Source organism: Xiphophorus maculatus, chromosome 7, assembly GCF_002775205.1.
Source record: "Xiphophorus maculatus strain JP 163 A chromosome 7, X_maculatus-5.0-male, whole genome shotgun sequence".
Taxonomy (NCBI): Eukaryota; Metazoa; Chordata; class Actinopteri; order Cyprinodontiformes; family Poeciliidae; genus Xiphophorus; species Xiphophorus maculatus.
In genome coordinates this window covers 25,895,303-25,918,755 of record NC_036449.1, presented here as the reverse complement: position 1 = coordinate 25,918,755, position 23,453 = coordinate 25,895,303, and the positions used below count along the sequence as shown (strand labels likewise).

Here is a 23,453-nt window from a genome sequence, read left to right as displayed (position 1 = left end):
CATCAGCTGCAGGCTGGCTCAGCTTCACTGGCTTTAAACACAGGTTTTATTAAAGGTTTGACATTATGCATGAATTATTTGCTGAAGTTAATATTTGAACTAATTTGAATGCAGTGTTTTCCCACAAAATAGCTGCTTTCTTTGCAGAGACTATCCAGCAAAAGTGCTTCTTTACAAAATGTAGTTTTTATTTTCTGCTGAATTATAATGTCTCTTGATAGAACTGATCAAAAATAATGAGAAGGTTGTACCAGTACTACTCTGCCCTCTTGTGGACAATCTGTGACATACAACCTCAATATTGTTAGGATAGCATGGCAGGACGTTTTACCAATCTAAAACTGAATAAAAGCTGCCCCAATTAAGTAATGTTGCCAACACCTGATATCTGTTTTTTAAGGCTGTTACTTACAATATTTAAAATTTTGTTGCACTGGAATGTTTAAATTTTCAAGTTTTGAAAAATATGATTATATGTTTTCATATTTTGTCTGTGTTAGAGCTTTAAAATAAATAACAGCCAGGATGACTAAAATTGCTAACAAGAAGACATGAACTTCACAATAGTCTTGTCTGTATCACCCACTATTACTGGAGTATAAAATGGAACAATGCTAAATTTTGAACATCTAGCATAATAATATATATGATACCTAGCTTCCCACTTGTTGCATAGCAACATGCATCTTTTTTTTAGCAAAATAATGTAAAGGAAGCACAATAACTAAAGAACACCATGAATGTCTTTGCTGTCTTTATTAAATGTTACATATTTTAATTAAAAATGTCATATTTGAACACTCTAGTTGAATGTTTCCAGACACTTTAGCACATATAAACGTTTACATACATAAACATTTTAATATCAGTTTACTTTTGTTGTAAAAATCCCAGTGAATTAAAATAAGTGAATCATCCAAAACATACAGTGTTAGCTGCAATATTACATGTTTGTTGATTATGGTGTTTTATGTAGACTTTACAAATATCCACTTAAATGCTAAGATAAATGTCTGAATGGTAGCTGCAGGTACAATTTCAACTTTCTCATTTTATTTTGAACGTCTTTTAGTGAAAAAGCAACCGATGGACAAACAAATGGCTCCAGTTGCTGCCACAAGCAGCAGAGCAAATGTAGTGTTGAGTCCGGTTTCAGCTTCTTCAGGGGAGAGCCTCAGACCCAGAAAGTTCACTGAATTGTCATTTTCTGGAGCACTTGTTGCTGAAAAAAATAAGTTTTAGGTAAAATTGAAACTATTTTTTCACACGGTTATAAAAAAACGCTTCTTTATTTCCAAAATGTTTATAATCTTCTACAATTACCTTCAGGTTTAGGCTTCAAACAATCGTGAGGTCCTGATGCAGGGTCGGGAAACCCATTGCAGTTGATGATGGTGGAGAAGAAAGACACAGATTCCTTGGCCACTCGAGGCACATTGGGGTCAGAGCGATTTACATAAAAAAGTCCAAATCTCTCTGAGAAGCCAGTGGCCCACTCCAGGTTGTCCATGAGTGACCATGCTGTGTAGCCACGGACATCCACATTATCAAGCCGGTAAGCTGGAAGAACATAATTAATCTTATCATGATAGAAATAATTCATTTTTCTTATTTTTGTCCATCATATAAAATATAGTATGTTCAATTAATTTCTTTAAATACCTTTCAGCACTTGGTTAATATATTTTTCATAATAGTAACTCCTGTGGGAATCTTTAAGATCAGTGGGCCCACGTTCTGAGACCCCATTCTCAGTGATAATAATTGTAGGATTTCCATATTCCTCCTTAATAAAGTTCAATATTCTGCGCAACCCAAATGGTGTGACCTTCAGCCAGCCAGAACCAGAATCTAGCCAGGTACGATCAACATATGTCCCTGCACCCCTATGGATAGTCCAGAGTTCATGTGTTTGTTTATATTTTAAAACATATTAAATACACGTTCTCAATTGCTCTGTGTAAGTTCTTATTCACCTATCTGCATCATAATGCTGAAGATTTCCATAATCGACAGGGAATGCCAGGACAGTGGTGTAATGGTTGAATCCAAAATAATCATGGGTCCCCTTAATTCTCTTTATTTCCTCTGGGGTAAATTCAGGTAGCCTGGAGAATATAAAATGGAATTTAATTTATTTGGAAAATTGGTTCTCTAAAGTTTTTGCTTCAATTTAAATCAAATTTGAAAAGGGAATCCAGTGGAACATAAAACACAAGCCAGCTTTTGAAAATCACAGGTTGCAGAAAATAAAAAAAGGTATGTGGTCAGACATACGCTACAAGTGTTAAAGAAAGAATGTATCTAGCAGAGCTGATAACAGCAGGTTTTCTTTGTTTTTTTGTGGTACCGTGATTTAGTCAATCCAGCTGCAAGACTGCGTTCCCGAATGATTGTCTTCATCATTTCACTATAGTCACCATTAAATATGGGATGGGCAAACCACCCAATGTAGAACTGCACAAAGAGGCACAAATCATCAGTGTCTCAAAACAGAAGAACAATAATATTTTGTGAAGAATGTGACAGGACTTGGTTTACCTGCATTATACGTCTTGCTGCGTCAATGTCCTCTTGCTTATAGGGGTTTCTGGGCTCTGACCAGTCAGAGTTGATAGTGATAGAGACTTTTCCATTCTGTCTACCCCGATATTTGTCATTGTAAAGGTGCCATGCTTCAGCATGAGCTTTGATAAGGTTATGAGCAACAATGTAGGGAAGAGTACCGGGACGGAAACTAATACCTGAAAACACACTCTGGGTTAGATGCAGTTAGTCTTCCTCTCTTTGGCGTTTTTGTCTAAATCACATTTCTTGACTCCTTACCACCACAAAATATATTTTATTTAGGGCTCATTGCAATTAAAGCATACCTGGGGCAGCTACTCCGTATCCATGTCCAATCATTGCTACGTTATATGGCTCATTAATGGTGACCCAAAGTTTCACTCTGTCTCCAAGACGGCTGAACATAACGTCAGCATAATCCCTGAATCTTTGAACAATAGTGTCATTCTCCCAACCTCCCACATTCTGCAGAGCTTGTGGAAGATCCCAGTGGTACAAAGTTATCTGAAAGAAAAGAAATAAACACTTTTGAGTATTTGGACATTTTTGTTGTAAACTCTATTTTGGGGAGCAAAGATAAGCTAAACTTACATGAGGCTGGATGTTTGCAGCAAGCAGCGCATTCACCAGTCTGTCATAGTAGCGAAATCCAACCTCGTTGATGTGATTTGTTGTGCCATCAGGAAGTACCCGCGTCCAGGATATAGAGAAACGATAATGGTTAACCCCAAGTTGCTTCAATATTGCAATGTCTTCATCTATTTTATTGTAACTGTCACAAGCGATGTCGCCATTGTCACTGTTAAAAATTTTGAGTGGCGTGTGAGCAAATTTATCCCAGATGCTGAGACTTTTTCCATCAGCTCTCCATCCACCCTCAATCTAAAAATAGTAAAGAAAGAACAATAAACAAAGGGAAAAAATAATTTCAAGACAAATAAATTTGGGTTTCTCTCATCTTACCTGGTAAGCTGCCGTGGCACTACTCCAAAGGAAACCCTGAGGGAACTCTCCATACAGCATCTTCTCATCTTCTGTTATGGGGAAACCATTGTCTTTCATGAGTTGGAAGTAAAAATGCGCTGACAACTTGGGTGTTCTTGGTTTGTTTGGGTCAGTGAAGTCGACATGGTAGAATCCATAGCCAACTGTATAGCCATTTAACCACTCAAAGGAGTCCATGAGAGATCTTGCTGTGTAGCCTTTTAGCATTACTCCATCTAGTTCATAGGCTGTAATTATGAGAAACACAAATACAAATAAATGATCAAGTCTAGAACCAAGTACAGTATGACAGCTTCAAAATGTTATAAAAAGCATTTGATTATAATAAGGTACCTTTAAGAGCTTCATTTATGTAAGTCTTGTAAAAAAACACTCGGTCAATGTCATCCCAAGTAGTTTTTGCTGTTGTAGCTCCACCATTATCAGTTATGTAAATTTCAGGGTCTCCATACTCTTCCATGATCCAATTCAGGAGTCTTCGTAGGCCCCATGATACAGCTCTCTGGTTTTTGATGGCTGTAGCTGGTGAATCACTTTCTTGTTCCTCTGTGAAGTCCCAGTCATTTTGATAGGAATGTGGAGACAGCAGACCTGTGATATGGGTTACTATCCTGGTGGTGTAGTGATTCACACAAAACATGTCAGCAGTTCCTTTGATTGAGTTCTTTTCCTCCTCTGTGAAAGAAGGGAGTCTTGACTGTGAAAGACCTTGGAGTTCACTTTTAACTAAAACTTGGGCTTTCATGGCCTCTGGATAGTCCCCATTCTTGAAGATTGGGTGGGCAAACCAACCCAGGTTGAACTGCATTGCACGGTCAGCAGCAACAAGATCACGAGGGACATTGATGTCTTTAGGTTCAACCCATTCAGCATTAAGGGCAATGGAAACCATACCTCTTTGAGAAGCACGGTATTTGTTATCATATGTGTGGTATGCTGTAGCGTGAGCTTTTATCAAGTTATGTGCAACTTGGTATGGTGCTGTTCCTGGCTCCTTGATGTTTGGAGGGATTTGTCCAGTTCCATATCCTAGCCATGCAAGTCCTTGAGGGTCATTCATGGTCATCCAGAATTTTACTCTGTCACCAAAAGTGGCAAAGCAGAAGTCACAATAATCATTAAAAATGTTAATCATCTCCACATTTTGCCAGCCACCAATGTCTTGTAGAGCTTGTGGGAGGTCCCAGTGATAGATTGTGACCATTGGGGTGATTTTTCTGGCCAAGAGGCCATTAATAAGCCTGTTGTAATAATCGACACCCTTTTGGTTCAGGGATTCACGCCTACCATTGGGAAAGATTCTGGACCACGACAGAGAAAATCTGTAGGTCTTCACCTTCAGTGCTTGCAGCATGTAAAGGTCTTCATCGAGTCTATTGTAACTGTCACAGGCTTCATTGCCATCTGCATCTGCAGGAATACCACTACCTGGCTTCTGAGTGAATGTATCCCATACACTGGGCCCTTTTCCATCTGCATTCCATCCACCCTCAATCTGGTAAGCTGAAGATGAGACGCCCCATAAGAAGTCTTGTGAGAAATTACCATAGTGATACATTTGTCTGTCAAACTTTTTCTGTGGCGTAAATTTTTCCCAGACAGACTTTGACGCTGATGGGACCTCTGAAGGTGGCAGTGGAGTGGAACGGCGAGGTGGTGATATTTTCACACCTTCAAAATGATCTTGTTTATGTAAAACAAAACCATTTTGCTCAATGATCTGAGCAAAGAAATATGCTGATTGTTTTGGTGTTCTTGGTCTGTAGCTATCTACAAAATTAACATGATGTAGTCCAAATCTTTCACTGTACCCTTTGTTTCCCTCAAATCCATCCATAAGTGATTGCACTGTGAATCGCTGCACATCCACTTTATCGAGTTCAATGGCTGTAAAAGAAAACAGAAAACAACATAGAAAATTTATGGCTGGTTTCTTTCACCTAAACAGATGCCACATATTAAAGAAAAGATAGGAACAAACCTTTTAGGGCCTCACTGATGTAACCTCCCATGTACTCTATTCTGCTAGTGTCATTGAAGATATCATCTGTTGGCATGCCATTCCCAGTTATGTAAATGGGCAAATTGTTAATGGCTAGATATTTTGTTTTAATGTAGTTCAGAAGTGACCGTAGTCCTGTGGGCATGGAGTAGATCCAGTCTGATGCTGTAGCAGGCCATGAGGGGTCCACTTTTGCCTGGAAGTCTCCAACTCCTTCAGGACCAGGGGTGCACCCACCTACACTGCTGCTAACTAAACGGGAGGTATAATGATTTAAACCAAAAAAGTCAGAAGTTCCCTTGATCCTCGACTTCTCTTCATCAGTGAAAGTTGGAAGTACTGCTGGCGCAGATGAGGGACACTCATTTCTTTTCTTTTCTATCTGAGTTTTGAGAACTTCTGGATAATCCCCATCTATGAAGATTGGATGGGCAAACCAGCCTAGCATAAACTGAAGGTAGCGCTCTGCAGCTTCCTTATCTTCAGGTTTGTCAACATCAGCAGGCTCTGCCCAGTCAGAGTTTAATGCAATGCCCACTTTCCCTCCCTGTGTCGTCCTGTAATTGTCATTGTAGACATGCCAGGCTTCAGCATGGGATTTCACTATATTATGAGTGACCTGCAATAATAAGAATAAAATATGAAGGGAAAGAGCTACAACTAATTTTGAGCATAGTTTAAAATGTTTGTATGTTTACCTGGTAAGAAGCAGTCACGTAGTCTTTTATTCCCGGAGCATGCACACCTGTGCCATATCCAGCATGGCTCACCACCCAGGGACTACTGAATGTGTTCCAGCTCTTGACCCTGTTTCCATATCTATGGAAGCAGAAGGCTGCATAGTCCTTGTAAGCTGCAACAATGGAAGGGTTGGTCCATCCACCATCGTCTTGGAGAGCCTGAGGCAAATCCCAATGGTAGAGAGTGGCAACAGGCTGTATGCCAGATTCAATAAGAGCATCGATCAGATTGTCATAGTAGAGAGCTCCTTCTTCTGACAGGCTGTCTTTGTGACCTGAGGGGAATATACGGGCCCAGGAAATGGAGAACTGGTAGGTGTTGACTCCAAGACTTTGCAGAAGGTAGACATCTATATCAACTTTGTTATAACTGTCGCAAGCAAGATCAGCAGTGTGATTTGCAAAAGCTTGACCTTCATGACCAAATTGATCCCAAATAGTCTCTCCTTTTCCCCCTTCCAACCAGCCACCTTCAACCTTGAAAGATTCTGACGACGTAGCCCATTGGAAACCCGGGAGAAATCCTTTAGTGAGGAACAGATCATCATCGCTGGCTTGGTCTCCAAATTTCTGAAAGATGTTTTCATAACTCTTCCTGACTTCGGTCCTGCTGATGAAATTTTTGGAAATAAGACGATTTGGGGAAAGGATTGGAAACTGTTACAATTATAAGGGAAAAGGTTATATCATATAAATCTTTAAAACATTGTATTACCTGACTGGAGAATCATGCATGTCCAGCCCATCTAATACATTCTTCATGTCGCATCCCATAATATTCAAACTATTTCTCCATAAAACTGCCACAATACAGGAGAAACAAAAGGACAGAAATATTTTTGACATATGGCTTAATTATGGAGTCCTTTAAGAATAACCTGTTCAAGTTTAGCAATAAGACTTTCACCTCAAGTATTATCTAATCAGTTTTTGTCATTATCCTGCAGCAATCATAGCTATAAATATTTACTGGTCTGGCTGTAAAGCTTCAAAGCTTTTCTCCACCTTGCAAATTGTTTTCCCAGTAGAACTTAACAGACTGATAAATAAAAGGCTGATTTTGCACTAGTTACTGTTATAAAATGACACTACTTAAAAGCTACACCACTTAAAAGCAGAAGAATGTATGTTCTTCCATTTTCTAATGATATTTATAAATTAAATCTACTTATTCCATTCCATTTTGGTTGTGTGACGATTAGTGCCAACTAACTTTCATTGTACTGTTTAGAAAAGACTGCCACATTACAGGTATTTAGAGTGTAACCATTAAGCTTGTTCCTTTCAAACATCACAGAAAGAATGTTATGAACACTTTATTTTCTACCTAATAATTGTTTAGGTCAAAGGATAATGATTTTTAAACAATCACACTGTATAAAATATCCAACAGTAGTAATTTAATTTATGCTATTGATAATTTAGAAAGAACCTATAAAGTGTGTTGACCAGCATGATGCGTACCTTGTAATAAATCTCCAAGGAGCTGGTGTTCACTCAGGATACAGTCACGAACTGGCATCTTATATAGCAAGATTGGCAAATTTCCAGCAGATGTCTAGAACACAACACTGTTCAATTGTATATGGTATAATTTTATAAAGATAAAATGCAAAAAAAATCTGTGATGGTCCTAAAACTATTAAAATGTTTGCAGTACCTGCAAGCTTCTCAACTCTTGTGCAAAACTCTTTGAGGAGGCGCAGTTATATTCAAGGTTCACTGACAAGAAATCCATCTGTGCCGAACATACAATAAAATGAGAGTTGTCACATACTAATAATACAAATGAAAATTGAAAAAAAACCCACACTAAGACCTACTAAGTTTGGGCCTTAGTGTGACCCACACTAGGTGTGGCAAATAGAAATGTGCTTGTTTTTTTTTTTGCTTTCTCTGAGGGGAAATAACCAAATTACTTTTAAAAAACTCATTGCCTGCTTTCTATGTACTCCATAGGTTTAAGTCAGTTTAGGGTTTTTGTTTGTGAAAAATGCATAATGCATTTAATGGACTGCATTTATTACGAGTTTCTTTTGCCAACTATTAAGGTTTTTGTAAAGTTAAGGCTCAATACTTGATGTACAATTTTTTTTACAAAATTCAAAGCTAAAGAGTCCTCAGGGAGTATTGTCCTGCATGCTTTAGATGTCGTCTTGGTACATATTACCTAAATGATTGGGTGATTATCAGGCTTTTGCAGAACTTGATGGCATGCTGTGGAGGTCGTGCAGTAATTTGAATCAGATGTACTTGAATAGAGAGATATCTAAGACATCCAGTCCAGTGGTACCTGAGGAGCAGGTTCGGAAACCATTGGCATAAGCAGGTGAAAAGCGTCCTAAAAGAACCCATACTTCTCTACCCTTTATCAGGCGGATAAGAGGCCCACAAGTGAAGTTAGGATCCCAGAGAGACTGACTGTCAGTCACATGACACATAAATACACTGGCTGAATATATATTATTCTTCCATTTTCTAATGATATTTTATTAATGAAATCTAATTATTCCATTATATTTTGGTGTGTGATGATCAGTGGCAACTAACTTTCATTGTACTGTTTTGTGTACACAATGGCAGTCAACAAATCTTATCTAGGTTATCTTCTATATATTACTAAAAGGAGTAATATTGTTTTGTCATGTAATATTGTTTTGTCAGGAAGCTTACAATTGTGAAAGCTTTAAGATTGGAAAGTTGATCCAAGTGTTTTGCATTCAACCCAAATGATAGACGTCTCCCTGAAAAGAAAAAGTGACAGGAAGAAAACCTATGAACACTTCATGTAATATATTTAATCTTTCTAGCTAATGAGTATTTCCACTGTAGAAATTGGTGTTTAGTCAAGACTGCAAAGGAGATATCTTGATGCAACTCACATGGACTGATTACTGAGATAACGGAAAATACATCCTGTCTTATCAGCAAAGCAGTAAAATAATATTAGTACAGACAGTATCTGCTGACTGTGGAGCTATTTTCTTGATAAGTTAAATCTTAGTCATAGTAAAAAGAAGAAATTTTAAAAAATTGTTACTGATTGCAATTTAAAATGACTGGAAATTATAATTCAGTCTAGAAAACATATAAATATGAACAAACAAAGAATATTAATCTAGGTAGGAACAGGACTGGAGTTCACTTACCTTCATATGGAAAGTTTTGATGATAAAACTCATGAATATTCTTGTTGAGCTGAAGGATATTTTGGAGAAGCCTGTGACCACCAACAGCTGGTCCTTCATGCAAAATCTCATCCAGGTCACTAAATGTCACCCACGAGTTTGCCAAATGGCCAAATTCTCTCAAAGCAAACTCAGCATACTGTTGAAACATGTCTAGCAGCTGCTGACTTTCCCAGCCTCCATACCTGAACCTGAAAGAGCCTGGAACTGTTGATCCATGAAGAATGACAAGAGGCTGCAAGCCCTCCTCCTGCAGGTTCTTCAGCAGGGTCTGGTAACACCTTGCCACATCCTGTTGAGGCTTGCTGGTCAGGCCTGTAGGAAGAAGTTTTGCCCATGACAGCGGCACTTTGAAGTGGGTCACCCCTTTGGTCTGGAGGTACTTAAAATACTGCTTGGAAGCTGCTGGTATTGGATGACTGCAGTCAAAGACATTTTCATCACTGCTGGAGGTTCTGTGGTCCTTCTCAGTCAGAGGGCCAGCAAGAAGCATAAAGTGATCTTCTCCATTCACCTGACTGCTCCAAACAATCACACATAAAAAATACAGACACACAACCCACAGCAACCTGTTCATTGTGACTCAAGAAAGCCAGTCTGAATGTCAACTGACCGCAAAGCTATTTAGACAACATTTTGCTCTCATATCATTGTTGCACAATTAGGGTTTGATAAGTGTTTTATTGCAGTTGTATGATGTACTCAGACTCTGGACTCATCCAATTGATAACAATATCCCAATGTTGTCTGAGGAACCTAAAATGTGCTGCTATTAGACGCTTATTAAAATGTTAACTTAGGGTTACTGCAGTGTGGCCAATGGACTAGTTTAGGTTTTCAATTTGAAAGATAGCCACTGGTAGTATTTGCTAATAGGTATTTAAACAATGAAATACTTGTTAATAAGAAACAGCCTCAGTTTAGTTGACGCATGCTTTCCACCTTAAGTCATAAGCTTCTTGGGTTGTTTCTGTGCTGTTGCTCCAAACATTCTGCTATCCCTTTTTTGCTGTGTTTGCAAGATAACCAAAACACTTGTGTAGCAGGAGTGTACATTTCTAAGACAATTACTATCTAAATACTAAATAATATCTAAAGATAGTTCAGGAACACAGATAAAGCATTAAGCCACAATCTGGGACCTAAAAGTGAAGAAAATTTTGTCAAGAGACTAGCTAATAATTCTTGAGGCTTTACAGCAGGTAACAGCCATCTAATCTAGACTAAAAACCCACCTGTTTAGGATTGTATTTGAAACGTAATCAATTACAAATTTATTGATGGAACTTTACTTAATGTCGTGTTTTGATTGTTGATTCTATGTTGCATTGTGTTTCTGTGTTTGATATGATGTAAAGCACTTTGAAATGCCTTGCTGCTGAAATGTGCTATACAAATAAAATTTGATTGATTGATTGGTAATCTAGCTATATTTGCTTCTATCTGCTGGATTTACATCTTACAATCCTTCAATTTGAAATGATGCTTATCTAGGTAATTGAAATGGAACTTAGTTGGGGGAGAGTTGTATTAAAAAATGACAGATTGAAGCAGTGGGACTTGTTTTTTCAGTACTATTAGCGTATGAGAAAGCAGGTATGAGGAGCAGGGGGAGACAAACTGATATGGAGCAGTAAAAAAGAAACAAAACTGCACAAAGTCAGATATTATCTCAAAATAAATTAAAGAGTAATATAATTGGAGGGGAACAGATTGTGTACAAAATCAAAACAGGAACAGTGTGGTTAGTTGCAATAGTTTTATTGAACAGAAGCTTCATAGGACAAGTAGCAGAAATCAGATATTAGTTGGCTTTTATGTTGTGCTTTCTTCCAGTTTCTCTCACAAAGATTAGATAAATGGTTCTTAATGCTACAATAAGTTAGTATGACAATGACTTGATGAGTGTTTTTTTTAATATGGTGGTAAAAAATTTCACAAGTCACAAATAACGCAAAAACATTCTACCAATATAATAGGCAGTACTAATTTAGAGTTTTACACACAATTGACATGGGTTTCACCAGAAATTTACTTCAGTTAACTTAACATTTTTCACACAAAAAAACATAAAGAGCTACAAAAATAGTCTAAATACCACAAATAGTGCACATGGAAAAAAACGGGTCCAGTCATCTTAACTTCCCAGAAAGCAGTAAGTTCTCGTCTGCACCTTTGGTTGTATAGATAAATTATATTTATATTATTTTAAATATAGAACAACTATAACATACAGTGTTCAAAAACTCCGAATTCTCTGTTGAAGATTTTGTTTTTTGCAAAATTCAAGCCTTTAAATTTAAATATGGAAATCACGTATATTTGCATTAAAGATGGAAGTCAATCTGCAATCAGAATCTCTCTTCCTCCCTCAATTAACTCTACAATTTTCTGTTGGAACACCTTTTTTACTGGAAACAATCCAACAGCCACACAAATTGTTCCAGCAAGTGCTACAATCAGCAAAGCAAATGTTGTGTTAAGTCCGGTTGCGGCATCTTCAGAGGAGAGGCTCATACCCAGGAAGTTCACATTGTTGATTCCAGGAATTGCCTCTTTTGTTGCTGAAGGGAGAAAAATAGACACTTTTATTAATAATCATTACAGTAATGTGAACCTAAATTTTGTATTATTAACATTGCATTCTGAAACTCTTAAAACAGAATATTTGATAAGCTTGCTTTTTAGCCAACTTATGATAGTAAAGTTGCGTACTTCTACTGCTGGGTATAATTTGATCAGTAAAGTTGATCTCAATTCAAGGTAGATATGTCCAACTAAGTATTATGACAAGAGATTTTTTGATCTGACCTGAAATCAGAACATCTCAATCAGTTTACTTTCAAAACACTGAATCTGTTTACCTTCAAGCTTAGGGGTCAGCAATTGTAGGGGTAGGGTTCCAACACTCCTGAGGTCCAGATGCTGGGTCGGGAAACCCGTTGCAGCTGATGATGGAAGAGTAATAGGACACGGAGGCTTTGGGGGTTCGAGGCAGATCAGGGTCTGTGCGATTAACATAGAAAAGTCCAAATCTCTCTGTATAGCCAACACCCCATTCCAGGTTGTCCAGCAGAGACCAAGCAGTGTAGCCAATAATATTGACGTCATCAAGCAAATAAGCTGCAGAAAAAAGGAAATGTAATTAAGCACACAAGCTGGTAAAAAGTATTAATTTATACAAGTCTCCAGTTTTGAACAACTGAAGAAGGCTATAGCAGATTTTAATGTAAACATGATTTGCTCTCATTTTAGATGCTCTATATTCTATGAAGTTGTTTTAATACCTTTCAGCACTTGGTTGATGTACTTTTCATAATAGTATTTCCTGTGAACGTCATTCAGATCAACTGGCCCATTTTCAGAGACACCATTCTCTGTGATGATAATCGGAGGATTTCTGTACTCGTCCTTGATGAATTTCAGCAATCTTCGGAGACCAAATGGTGTCATCCTCAGCCAGACAGAACCGGTTTCCAACCAGGTCCGATCACTAATAACCACCACACCCCTGTGACAAGTGAATAATTATGTAATTTAGAGTTTAAATTGAAAACATGGACACCTTTTACAAAAATATTTAGGAAAAATGTAATAAGCGTATTAAGTCATGATTTTAATGTGAAGTTGATTTTAAATTGGTTTGTGAGAAAGCTAACGGCCTTACCTGTCTGCTTCAAAGTGTTGAGTAGTTCCAAAGTCTACAGGGAATGCCAAGACACTGCAGTAATGGTTTAATCCAAAATAATCATACGTGCCATTAATTCGCTTAATTTCCTCAGGAGTAAACTCGGGCAGCCTAGAGAATAAAAATTCAAGAAGCAATTGTATGAGAGAAGACATCAGTGGGTGTAATAAGTTGAAAATCAAATTAAGAATCTGCATAGACATTCATTTGGTGCAAACTGTAGGCAAAGTATTTTAAAATGTAGCCAAACATTTTACCTGGATTTTGTCAAACCACCTGCAAGACTTTGGTCTAGAACAGATTTCTTCACCAGTGGGCTGTAGTCACCATTAAAAATGGGATGGGCCCACCAGCCAAGATAAAACTGTGGATAGGTTTTGACACACAGCAATTATCAACTACAATACCACACCAAATGTTGTAGTTGTTTTGTGTTATAAAATCATAATATATACCTCAACCACATTTCGCGCAGCTTCATAATCCTCTTGCTTGTAGGGGTTTCTGGGTTCTGCCCAGTCTGAGTTTACAGTGATGGAGACCAATCCTCCCTGTGAGGCTCTGTATTTGTCATTGTAGACATGCCAGGCCTCTGCATGGGATTTGATTATGTTGTGGCCTACAATGTATGGAAGAGTATCTGGTCGGTCGTTGAGACCTGAAAAAACACACAAAAAAAATGTGATGCAGATTTTCTCATGAAATTGTATTTCCAGACTATTTACTTCCTTAAGAGTTCTGCATTGAGAAAAGTCCATAATTCTGACTTCTAACTTTCTGATAATAAAGTGTTATTCTCTGTTAAGAATACTTTACATACCTGGGGCATGTGCGCCTTGGACATGGCCTAATACAGTTATTACGAATGGCTCATTGAAAGTGATCCAAAGTTTCACTTTGGGACCAAGATTCTCAAAGAGGACATCTGCATATTCCTTGAATCTTTCAATGATGGTCTCATTTTCCCAACCTCCAACATCCTGCAGAGCTTGTGGGAGATCCCAGTGGTACAAAGTGACCTGATCCAAAAGAAAAACAGTTGGTAAAAGAGGTAAAACACTTTTCTGAATGATTATTTTTGAGAAATACTTACTTGAGGCTCAATGTTTGCTGCAATGAGAGAATCCAGAAGTTTTTTGTAGTAATTTAGACCAGCCTGATTGATGTATTTGGTAGTACCGTCAGGTAGGATTCGTGGCCAGGATATGGAGAAGCGATAGTGAGACACCTTGACTTTCTTCAGTGCAGCAATGTCATCTTCCATCTTATTGTAACTGTTACAAGCAACATCCCCAGTGTCATGCTCAGATATTTTTCCAGGAGTGTGTGTAAACTTGTCCCAGATGCTGAGACCTTTTCCATCTTCTCTCCAGGCCCCTTCAATCTGGAAAGAGGAAAATCAGAACAGAGAATATAACTAATTTCTTGTTGCTGGATTTTTGAGGGAATGATTTTTCCAGAGACATTGGCAAAAATTAATGAGTAAATTTGGAAAATTTAACTCATTAATATGCTTTAAATTATAGCCATTATTTTAGAGTACAATGTTCTTAATACTATAAAGTATTTAAAGAAAAATTTAATAATTTCCAATAATTTCTAAATAATTCTAAATAATTTCCAATAATAATAATAATAATAAAAAACTTAGCATTTTTAGGTATTGAAAATGAGGTTGCAAGTGGATTCATGTTGCCACTTGAATCCAGGGATTTAGAAATCAGCATAAACCGGGAAGCTTGGAAGTTCTAACAAAGCTTTGCTCATTTTTATGAATCTCAGATTTTCAGTAAGTGTCTACAGTTTCATCCTTGGGTGATTACACACACAGTGAATCAGTAAATAGTGCTGACCTCAGTTTTAGCGGACTAAAATATGCTGTATACCACTTTCAAATGTAAACTTTGACATAATTTTGAATTTGTTTTAGGTAAATAATAATCCCAATTTAAAAGCAAGAAAGTTTGATGTTGCATCTGCTCTTAATATTCTTATTCACCAATAGCCCAAAGCAAGAATGCTTGAGTTTAATACTGGAATTGTGTCAATTATAGCTTTGAGAGACAAATAAGTATTGGTATTGACTAGTCAAAACCAGTGATTAAAAATTGGTGATAAAAATTCTATCAATTATTATAAACTGCTTATTCTCAAAAAAATGCTACTATGAGGAAACACCTTGCTGAAACCAGTTAAATAAAAAACTGCTATTTTGAGGGATTTAACTTTATCTGAACTTAGATTGAGTTGACAATAGGTGAAAAAGAAATTTGGATATTTGTCATGTAAGCTTTTTTTACCTGGTATGATGCTGTTGCACTGCTCCAAATGAAATCCTTTTTGAATTCTCCATATATCATCTTTTCATCTTCTGGTAATGGAAAACCATTGTCCCTCATGACATTGTAGTAGAAATGAGCTGAAAACTTAGGTGTTCTTGGTCGGTTTGGGTTATTGAAGTCTACGTGGTGCAGACCAAACCCAAAGAGGTAGCCATAAAGGTACTGAAAGGAATCCATGAGATATGTTGCATAGCCTTTCACCTTGACTCCATCTAGTTCATAGGCTGTTAAGAGAGACATTACAAACAGACAGAAATTAATTGTGAATGATCAAGACATTGTAATATACAACAAACATTTTTGATATTTATTACTGTACCTTTGAGAGCCTCATCAATATAAGTTTTGTGAAGAAAGACTCTGTCAATTTCATCAAATGCCCATTCCCTGGGAGTGGCAACTGAATTTTCAGTAATGTAAATATCTGGATTTCCATATTCTTCCTTGATCCAGTTGAGAAGCCTTCTCATGCCAAATGATACAGCTCTTGTGAATCCAATTGGTGTCGTTGGTTGATCAAGTATCTCTTCTTCTACATAGTCCCAGTCACTTTGATAAGATGCTGGAGAAAGTGCACCTATGACATGGGTTACTAGCCTGGTGGTGTAGTGATTGGCACAGAACATGTCAGCAGTTCCTTTGATCAAGTTCTTTTCCTCCTCTGTGAAAGAAGGGAGTCTTGATTGTGAAAGACCTTGGAGTTCACTTTTAACTAAAACTTGGGCTTTCATGGCCTCTGGATAGTCCCCATTCTTGAAGATTGGGTGGGCAAACCAACCCAGGTTGAACTGCATTGCACGGTCAGCAGCAACAAGATCACGAGGGACATTGATATCTTTAGGTTCAACCCATTCAGCATTAAGGGCAATGGAAACCATACCTCCTTGAGAAGCACGGTATTTGTCATATGTGTGGTATGCTGTAGCGTGAGCTTTTATCAAGTTATGTGCAACTTGGTATGGTGCTGTTCCTGGCTCCGTAATTTTTGGAGGGATTCTTCCAGTTCCATATCCTAGCCATGCAAGTCCTTGAGGGTCATTCATGGTCATCCAGAATTTTACTCTGTCACCAAAAGTGGCAAAGCAGAAGTCACAATAATCATTAAAAATGTTAATCATCTCCACATTTTGCCAGCCACCAATGTCTTGTAGATCTTGTGGGAGGTCCCAGTGATAGATTGTGACCATTGGGGTGATTTTTCTGGCCAAGAGGCCATTAATAAGTCTGTTGTAATAATCGACACCCTTTTGGTTCAGGGATTCACGTCTACCATTGGGAAAGATTCTGGACCACGACAGAGAAAATCTGTATGATTTCACTTTCAAAGCTTGCAGCATGTAAAGGTCTTCATCGAGTCTATTGTAACTGTCACAGGCAACATTTCCATTCACATCTTCAGGAATACCACTACCTGGGTTATTACTGACTACATCCCATACACTTTGTCCTTTCCCATCCTGGTTATATCCACCCTCAATCTGATAAGCTGAAGATGAGACGCCCCATAAGAAGTTTTGTGAGAAATTGCCATAGTGATACATTTGTCTGTCCAACCTTTTCTGTGGTGTAAATTTTTCCCAAACAGACTTTGATGCAGATGGGACCTCTGAAGGTGGCAGTGGAGTGGAACGGCGAGGTGGTGATATTTTCACACCTTCAAAATGATCTTGTTTACGTGAAACAAAACCATTTTGCTCAATGATCTGAGCAAATAAATATGCTGATTGTTTTGGTGTTCTTGGTCTGTAGCCATCTTCAAAATTAACCTGGTGAAGTCCAAATCTTTCACTGTACCCTTTGTTTCCCTCAAATCCATCCACAAGTGATTGCACTGTGAATCTCTGCACATCCACTTTATCGAGTTCAATGGCTGTAAAATGAAACCGAAGACAATATTAAAATGTATTTCTGGTTTCTTTCTGCTAAACAGATGCCAAGTATTAAAGAAAAAAAAGGCACAAACCTTTTAGGGCTTCACTGATGTAACCCGTCATGTACTCTATTCTGCTAACATCATTCAGGGTGTCTCCACTGTCATCTGTTGGCATGCCATTCCCAGTTATGTAAATGGGCACATTGTTATATGTTAGATATTCTGATTTGATGTAGTTCAGAAGTGACCGTAGTCCTGTGGGCATGGAGTAGATCCAGTCTGATGCTGTAGCAGGCCATGAGGGGTCCACTTTTGCCTGGAAGTCTCCAACTCCTTCAGGACCAGGGGTGCACCCACCTACACTGCTGCTAACTAAACGGGAGGTATAATGATTTAAACCAAAAAAGTCAGAAGTTCCCTTGATCCTCGCTTTCTCTTCATCAGTGAAAGTTGGAAGTACTGCTGGCGCAGATGAGGGACACTCTTTTGCTTTGTTTGCAATCTGAGTTTTGAGAACTTCAGGATAATCCCCATCTATGAAGATTGGATGGGCAAACCAGCCTAACATAAACTGAAGGTAGCGCTCTGCAGCTTCCTTATCTTCAGGTTTTTCAGCATCGGCAGGTTCTGCCCAGTCAGAGTTTAATGCAATGCCCACTTTCCCTCCCTGTGTCGTCCTGTAATTCTCATTGTAGACATGCCAGGCTTCAGCATGGGATTTCACTATATTATGAGTAACCTGTAAAAATAAGAATTAAAAATTGAAAGGTTATAGCCTAAACAAAATTTAGACATGTTTAAAAGGTTTTTATGTGGGGATACCACTTTGTTTACCTGATAAGAAGCAGTCACGTAGTCTTTTATTCCCGGAGCATGCACACCTGTGCCATATCCAGCATGGCTCACCACCCAGGGACTACTGAATGTGTTCCAGCTCTTGACCCTGTTTCCATATCTATGGAAGCAGAAGGCTGCATAGTCCATGTAAGCTGCAACAATGGAAGGGTTGGTCCATCCACCATCGTCTTGGAGAGCCTGAGGCAAATCCCAATGGTAGAGAGTGGCAACAGGCTGTATGCCAGATTCAATAAGAGCATCGATCAGATTGTCATAGTAGAGAGCTCCTTCTTCTGATAGGCTGTCTTTGTGACCTGACGGGAATATACGGGCCCAGGAAATGGAGAACTGGTAGGTGTTGACTCCAAGACCTCGCAAGAGGTAGACATCTATATCGACCTTTCTGTAGCTGTCAGCAGCTGTGTCAGCATTATGATTATTAAAGGCTTGGTTTTCATGACCAAAGCGATCCCAGATGGTCTCGCCTTTCCCATCTGCTGCCCATGCACCTTCAACCTTGAAAGACTCTGTGGATGTTGCCCATTGGAAGCCGGCAGGGAATGCTTTAGTGAGAACATCTCTGTCTTCAGTGCTTTTGGCTGCAGACTCATGCAAAATCTTCTGATAGCTGCTACCCAATCTTGTCAATCTTTTGAAATGTTTCCCACCACTTTAAAAAAAATGACAATGTCAAATATAAATAGTAATGAAAAACCACTCAATGCATCTGTAATTGGTTTACATAAGCAAGCTTTCTTACCTGACTACAGCACCGTGCATCTCCTGCTGGATCAACACATCCTTCATGTCGCATCCAATGATATTCAGATCATGACTGTGTAAGACTGTTTGAAAGACAATGACCATTTCATGAACGTTTATGATGCATATAAAGTAAATCAAAAATAAATCTATACATATATTTACTTTACTGTGATATTTGAGGATGAATTGTTCTACTAATCATGCACTTTTCACTCTATTCAAGAAATCAAGTTTCATTTATAGCAGGTTATTCTTTCCAGAACAAGTTCTCTAGCTTTATATTAGTGATGTTTAGCCAAGTGCCATTGTATTTTTATTATTTTATTTGTATTATTTTTAATAAGTCTGGTAAGACAATATGGTAGAAAAGCCCAAACAATAGACTAAAAAATACATTCTTATCCCTCAATAGCTAAAGCGTACCATTGCACTTTTCCACCTGATTAGATTTTTTGCTAAAGCACATCAAAGGCAAGACATAGTTGTAGCTGGATCAACATGAAACTTGGTACATAACTATTTAAAATCAGAACATTTTTAAAGATTGTTCAATCAATGCAACCTTTTTAGTACTACCTAGCACAACAGTTAGTGTATATCTTCATCATATTTAATTAATCAAATTAGGGGATAAAATGGTGCCACATTATTGAGTTTTAAGCAGTTTTTGTGATGTGGGCTCTCTAGGGTCAAATATTTTTATCTTAATAACCGCTTATTGGATTTACGCCAAGCTTTGCATACAAGTTCGATACCACACCCTGAATACATGTCTTGAACATGATTATGAAGTGGGTGGGGCTTATATGCAATCTCATATTTTACCTTTGAACTTGGTGGAATGAAATATTAATTTTGGGTAAAGGAAAGTTTGAAATCTTTGAGCACTAGAGGGCACTGTTATGACAGAATTGCCTTTTCTTGATTTTATGGAAAACGTTTAGACGTAAACACAATTTCTAGTTTGAATAATGTCTTATTGAATTAAGAAAAAAATAGTTATGCAAATCAGTAGAAAACTTGCATACTATGCAAACCCTAATTTCATTAACTCCTCCCAAGTCTTAGTCAAATATATAATTTTGTATGTGAGAATTGGACACACAGCTGACCAAACAATATGGACATATTTTCAAAAACAATGTTCACTTTATGAATTAAGTGCAATAAAAAAGAAAAAAGAATGTTTAAGTATAACTTAAGAACATTTTAACAGTTTTTATACCAATGGTGTCTAAGGTCAAGCAAAGTGTTTGTGTGTTTTATTTATGACTTGGAATTAAGGTGGAATGGTGATACAAAGACCTGTTTATTAAGGTAAAGGTGATGATTTACAAACTAAAGAAAACATTAAACAATAGTTATATTTCCTATATGTGTATATATATACTAAATATATATATATATATATATATATATATATATATATATATATATATATACATACATGTAACAACACTTACCATTCATCACGTTTCGAAGAGGCTCTTGTTCATTGTATGAACAATCATGAACTGTCAACTTCTGTATCAGGATAGGCAGGTTTCCAGTAGAAATCTACAGCATAACATTATATGTATGAGGATGCAATTTAGTCGACATGTAAAACATTTTTAAACGTTTTGTTTACCTGTAGGTTCTTCAGCTCTTGTGCAAAATTTGCGGATGAAGCGCAGCTGTAATCCATGTCAACTGACAAGAAATCAACCTGTAAGGAGCAGGAGCTAGTGGTAATTATCAGCCAGGGAATGAGGAGATGATAGGCTGGCAGCCAACTTAGTAGTTGCTCAGCAGTACAGCAGGTAAACTGAACAGAAACACCCCAAATAAAACTGCTGCAAAGCTAATAAATAAATCTTTTTTTTCTTTTGCTTTTTGGTAACATTTTAAGTGGAGTACAGGCAGCTTCTATATGAAATTAGAAAATGAGCTAATTAAATTAAAATAACTCATTGTGTCTTTCATTATTGAACTTTTCTTTGCAGTTTTTATAACTTTTGAAATGTAATTATGCTGAGCTTGTTGCTTTAATATCGACAATGAATGGCCAACATGTAAATAGCTTTGCCAGTAATGACAAATAAATGTTTTCAATGCCTATCAAATTTTTAGATAAGAGAAAAGCTAAATGTACCTAGCCAATATGAATCTATTCTTTTCTTTTACTCTCCACATATTAGACTGGTACTGGAAACGCTTTATGAAACACTCTAATGTGCCACAGAAATAATTACTCTCCTGTTTCTGTGGGATAATAAACTAGTGAAATGCACCCAATTGCTTGTCAAGTATCTGACATTGGCTCTTCTGAGAGGTAAAAACATTTACTTTGTTTATGTGAGAGATATAGGCTATAGTGATAGCTGAGGAGGTCACTTTTAAGAACTAGCCAAGTGAACAAAGAAGTAATCACATCAACTATAAATAATATAAGAATATGGCTCTTTTTACTTTTGTAGTATTTCAAATTCAAGTAATTGTTTCCAGTTTTTATTTTATAAGCATCTGAACTATTCATGTGAGTACATACAATAAACTTTGAAAACACAACTTACAGTTGTTGAACCTTTAAGTTGGGAAAGTACAGCTTCATCTCTTCCTTTCAGCCCAATTGACAGACGTCTCCCTACAAAAATACAGAAGCACAGAAGAAATGCATTTAAAAAACTGAGTTTAGTCAGTTTTGCAAAGAGATGTAACAATAACTGTGCATTTTTTCAATCACTCATTACTATGAACTTTAAGTCAATATAATTGTGTAGTGTATTCCTTTTTCATATGAAATAACTCACCAATTTCAGGGAAGTTGTGATGGTAAAACTGGTAAATCTTCTTGTGCAGCTGGAGGATGTTTTGCAGACGGTGGTCACCTGCAGCCTGGCCCGCATGCAAAACCTCATCCAGGTCACTAAATGTCACCCATGACTGTGCCAGTGGTCCAAACTCCTTCAGAGCGAACTCGGCATACTGCTGAAACATCTCTAGCAGCCACTGACTTTCCCAGCCTCCATACCTGGACCTCAAAGACTCTGGAACATCTGACCCATGAAGGATGACGAGTGGCTGCAGTCCTTCCTCCAGCAGCTGCTTCAGGAGGGTCTGGTAGCATCTAACTACACCTGGTTGGGGTTTGCTTGAGAGGCCTGTTGGAAGGAGCTGGACCCACGACAGCGGGACTTTGAAGTGTGTCACCCCTTTGCTCCGGAGGTACTCAAAATACAGTTTGGAGTTGGCTGGTATGGGATGACTGCAGTCAAAGGCAACATTTTCCCCATTGCTGAAAGTTCTCAGCTCTGGTTGTGCCAGGGGGCCTGCAAGAAGCACAAAGTCATCCCGTCTTTTCACCCCCCTACCTTGACTTCCAAGGATGCACAGAAAATACAAACAGCCCAGCCACAGTAGCTTCTGCATTGTAGCCCGACAAGGATGCACTGAGGATTTCCTCTGAATGTACAGCTATATAAAGCAAAAATCTCCTCCTTTTTGGCATCATTATTTGTTTGGCACCATCATAATTGTTATGAAATCCAAGATAATTTATTTAATGTTTTATTGGACGTGTGCTATCAGGAACACTGAACTCATGTGATATAACCAGGGTTGAAGGTCGTCTAAGGTGAACATAAGTAATTTTTAACATGAGCATTCAGGAAGTTATGCAGCACATCCTTCAGGAAAAGGATTAGTATTAAATTGCTGTTAGTGTGGAAGCAACAGTTCCACATAGATTATAAATGTTCACAATTACTAAATTACATTTGTTTAGAATCAACTTTAATCTCTTTCAGATTTTTATACATAAAAATAGAATTAAAATTTCATCTTCAATCCCAGCCCTTGAAAGTATCTAAACAACAACCTTAGATTAGGAGCTATAGATATGTATTTATCTATTTGCTTTTTGCTAAAACTAGCCAAAGATAAAAAAAATAATAATTTTAATGGATGACCTAATCTGCTTGTTACATCACCCTGTAACTGTTTCTGCCTTACCGTCTTAAAATGCTGCTTACATTTATTATGTCTTTTTAAAAGTAGTTTTATTGTATTATTTATAAAGTTGTGTGATTTACACCTGGCCTTTGTTGTGAAATATTTCTAACCCTCAAACGTTGGCATCAAATTGAAAATTAGAGATGATTGAGCATCTTTCCCCTCGTCTCGACTATTCTAACAATCTTTTTATGTGTCTGAATAAGAAAGATCTTGACCGTCTCCATTCAGTTCAGATCTAGTTGCAAGAAATTTAACCAATACATGCAAGAGATAGTAGATTAATACAAAGGCTACTCCAAGTTTTAATCTTATTTCCTTGGCTACTGGTACATTTTAGAAATCATTTAAAAGTCTTTATTTTTGGAGCCCAATGTAGTTCTGCCCTGGAAATCAAAGGGAGGTTTTCCTTTTGTTACACCTCTTCTGTCAGTCTGTAATTTTCCAGTCAA

At 37.6% G+C, this 23,453-nt stretch overlaps 2 protein-coding genes across 3 annotated transcripts; both read right to left on the bottom strand.

The window, feature by feature from the left end:
* Positions 1–741: 741 nt before the first annotated feature.
* Positions 742–10,121, bottom strand: lct (lactase). Of its 2 annotated transcripts, none has more exons than XM_023336805.1 (17): positions 9,465–10,121; positions 8,989–9,059; positions 7,976–8,053; positions 7,780–7,873; positions 7,031–7,115; positions 6,274–6,925; positions 5,555–6,194; positions 3,907–5,460; positions 3,532–3,800; positions 3,160–3,450; positions 2,874–3,072; positions 2,542–2,744; positions 2,351–2,457; positions 1,977–2,108; positions 1,663–1,886; positions 1,324–1,560; positions 742–1,222 (listed from the first exon to the last, which is right to left on the bottom strand). In XM_023336805.1, the coding sequence occupies exons 1-17, from the start codon at positions 10,078–10,080 to the stop codon at positions 1,053–1,055; spliced, it is 5,622 nt and encodes a 1,873-aa protein (XP_023192573.1). In that variant the 5' UTR covers positions 10,081–10,121; the 3' UTR covers positions 742–1,052. The 2 variants fall into 2 exon arrangements, with proteins under 2 accessions (XP_023192573.1, XP_023192574.1); XM_023336806.1 differs by having other exon boundaries at positions 6,274–6,922.
* Positions 10,122–11,248: 1,127 nt separating this feature from the next.
* On the bottom strand, positions 11,249–22,439 carry LOC102217013 (lactase-phlorizin hydrolase-like). Its single transcript, XM_023336807.1, has 17 exons — positions 21,801–22,439; positions 21,564–21,634; positions 20,639–20,716; positions 20,472–20,565; positions 19,004–19,088; positions 18,241–18,913; positions 17,497–18,145; positions 15,853–17,403; positions 15,492–15,757; positions 14,285–14,575; positions 14,012–14,210; positions 13,647–13,849; positions 13,449–13,555; positions 13,171–13,302; positions 12,791–13,014; positions 12,368–12,626; positions 11,249–12,067 (listed from the first exon to the last, which is right to left on the bottom strand). The coding sequence occupies exons 1-16, from the start codon at positions 22,417–22,419 to the stop codon at positions 12,376–12,378; spliced, it is 5,493 nt and encodes a 1,830-aa protein (XP_023192575.1). The 5' UTR covers positions 22,420–22,439; the 3' UTR covers positions 11,249–12,067; positions 12,368–12,375.
* Between the last annotated feature and the right edge of the window lie 1,014 nt (positions 22,440–23,453).

Coding starts and splice junctions, on each gene's coding strand:
- lct (XM_023336805.1), bottom strand. CDS start 10,080: ATGAACAGGTTGCTGTGGGTTGTGTGTCTGTATTTTTTATGTGTGATT. Junction 9,060..9,464: donor TCAAAACTTTCCATATGAAG/GTAAGTGAACTC, acceptor TTTTCTTTTCAG/GGAGACGTCTATCATTTGGG. Junction 1,223..1,323: donor TTTGAAGCCTAAACCTGAAG/GTAATTGTAGAA, acceptor TATTTTTTTCAG/CAACAAGTGCTCCAGAAAAT.
- LOC102217013 (XM_023336807.1), bottom strand. CDS start 22,419: ATGCAGAAGCTACTGTGGCTGGGCTGTTTGTATTTTCTGTGCATCCTT. Junction 14,576..15,491: donor GTGCAACAGCATCATACCAG/GTAAAAAAAGCT, acceptor TCCTCTTTCCAG/ATTGAAGGGGCCTGGAGAGA. Junction 13,556..13,646: donor CTGCGCGAAATGTGGTTGAG/GTATATATTATG, acceptor ACCTATCCACAG/TTTTATCTTGGCTGGTGGGC.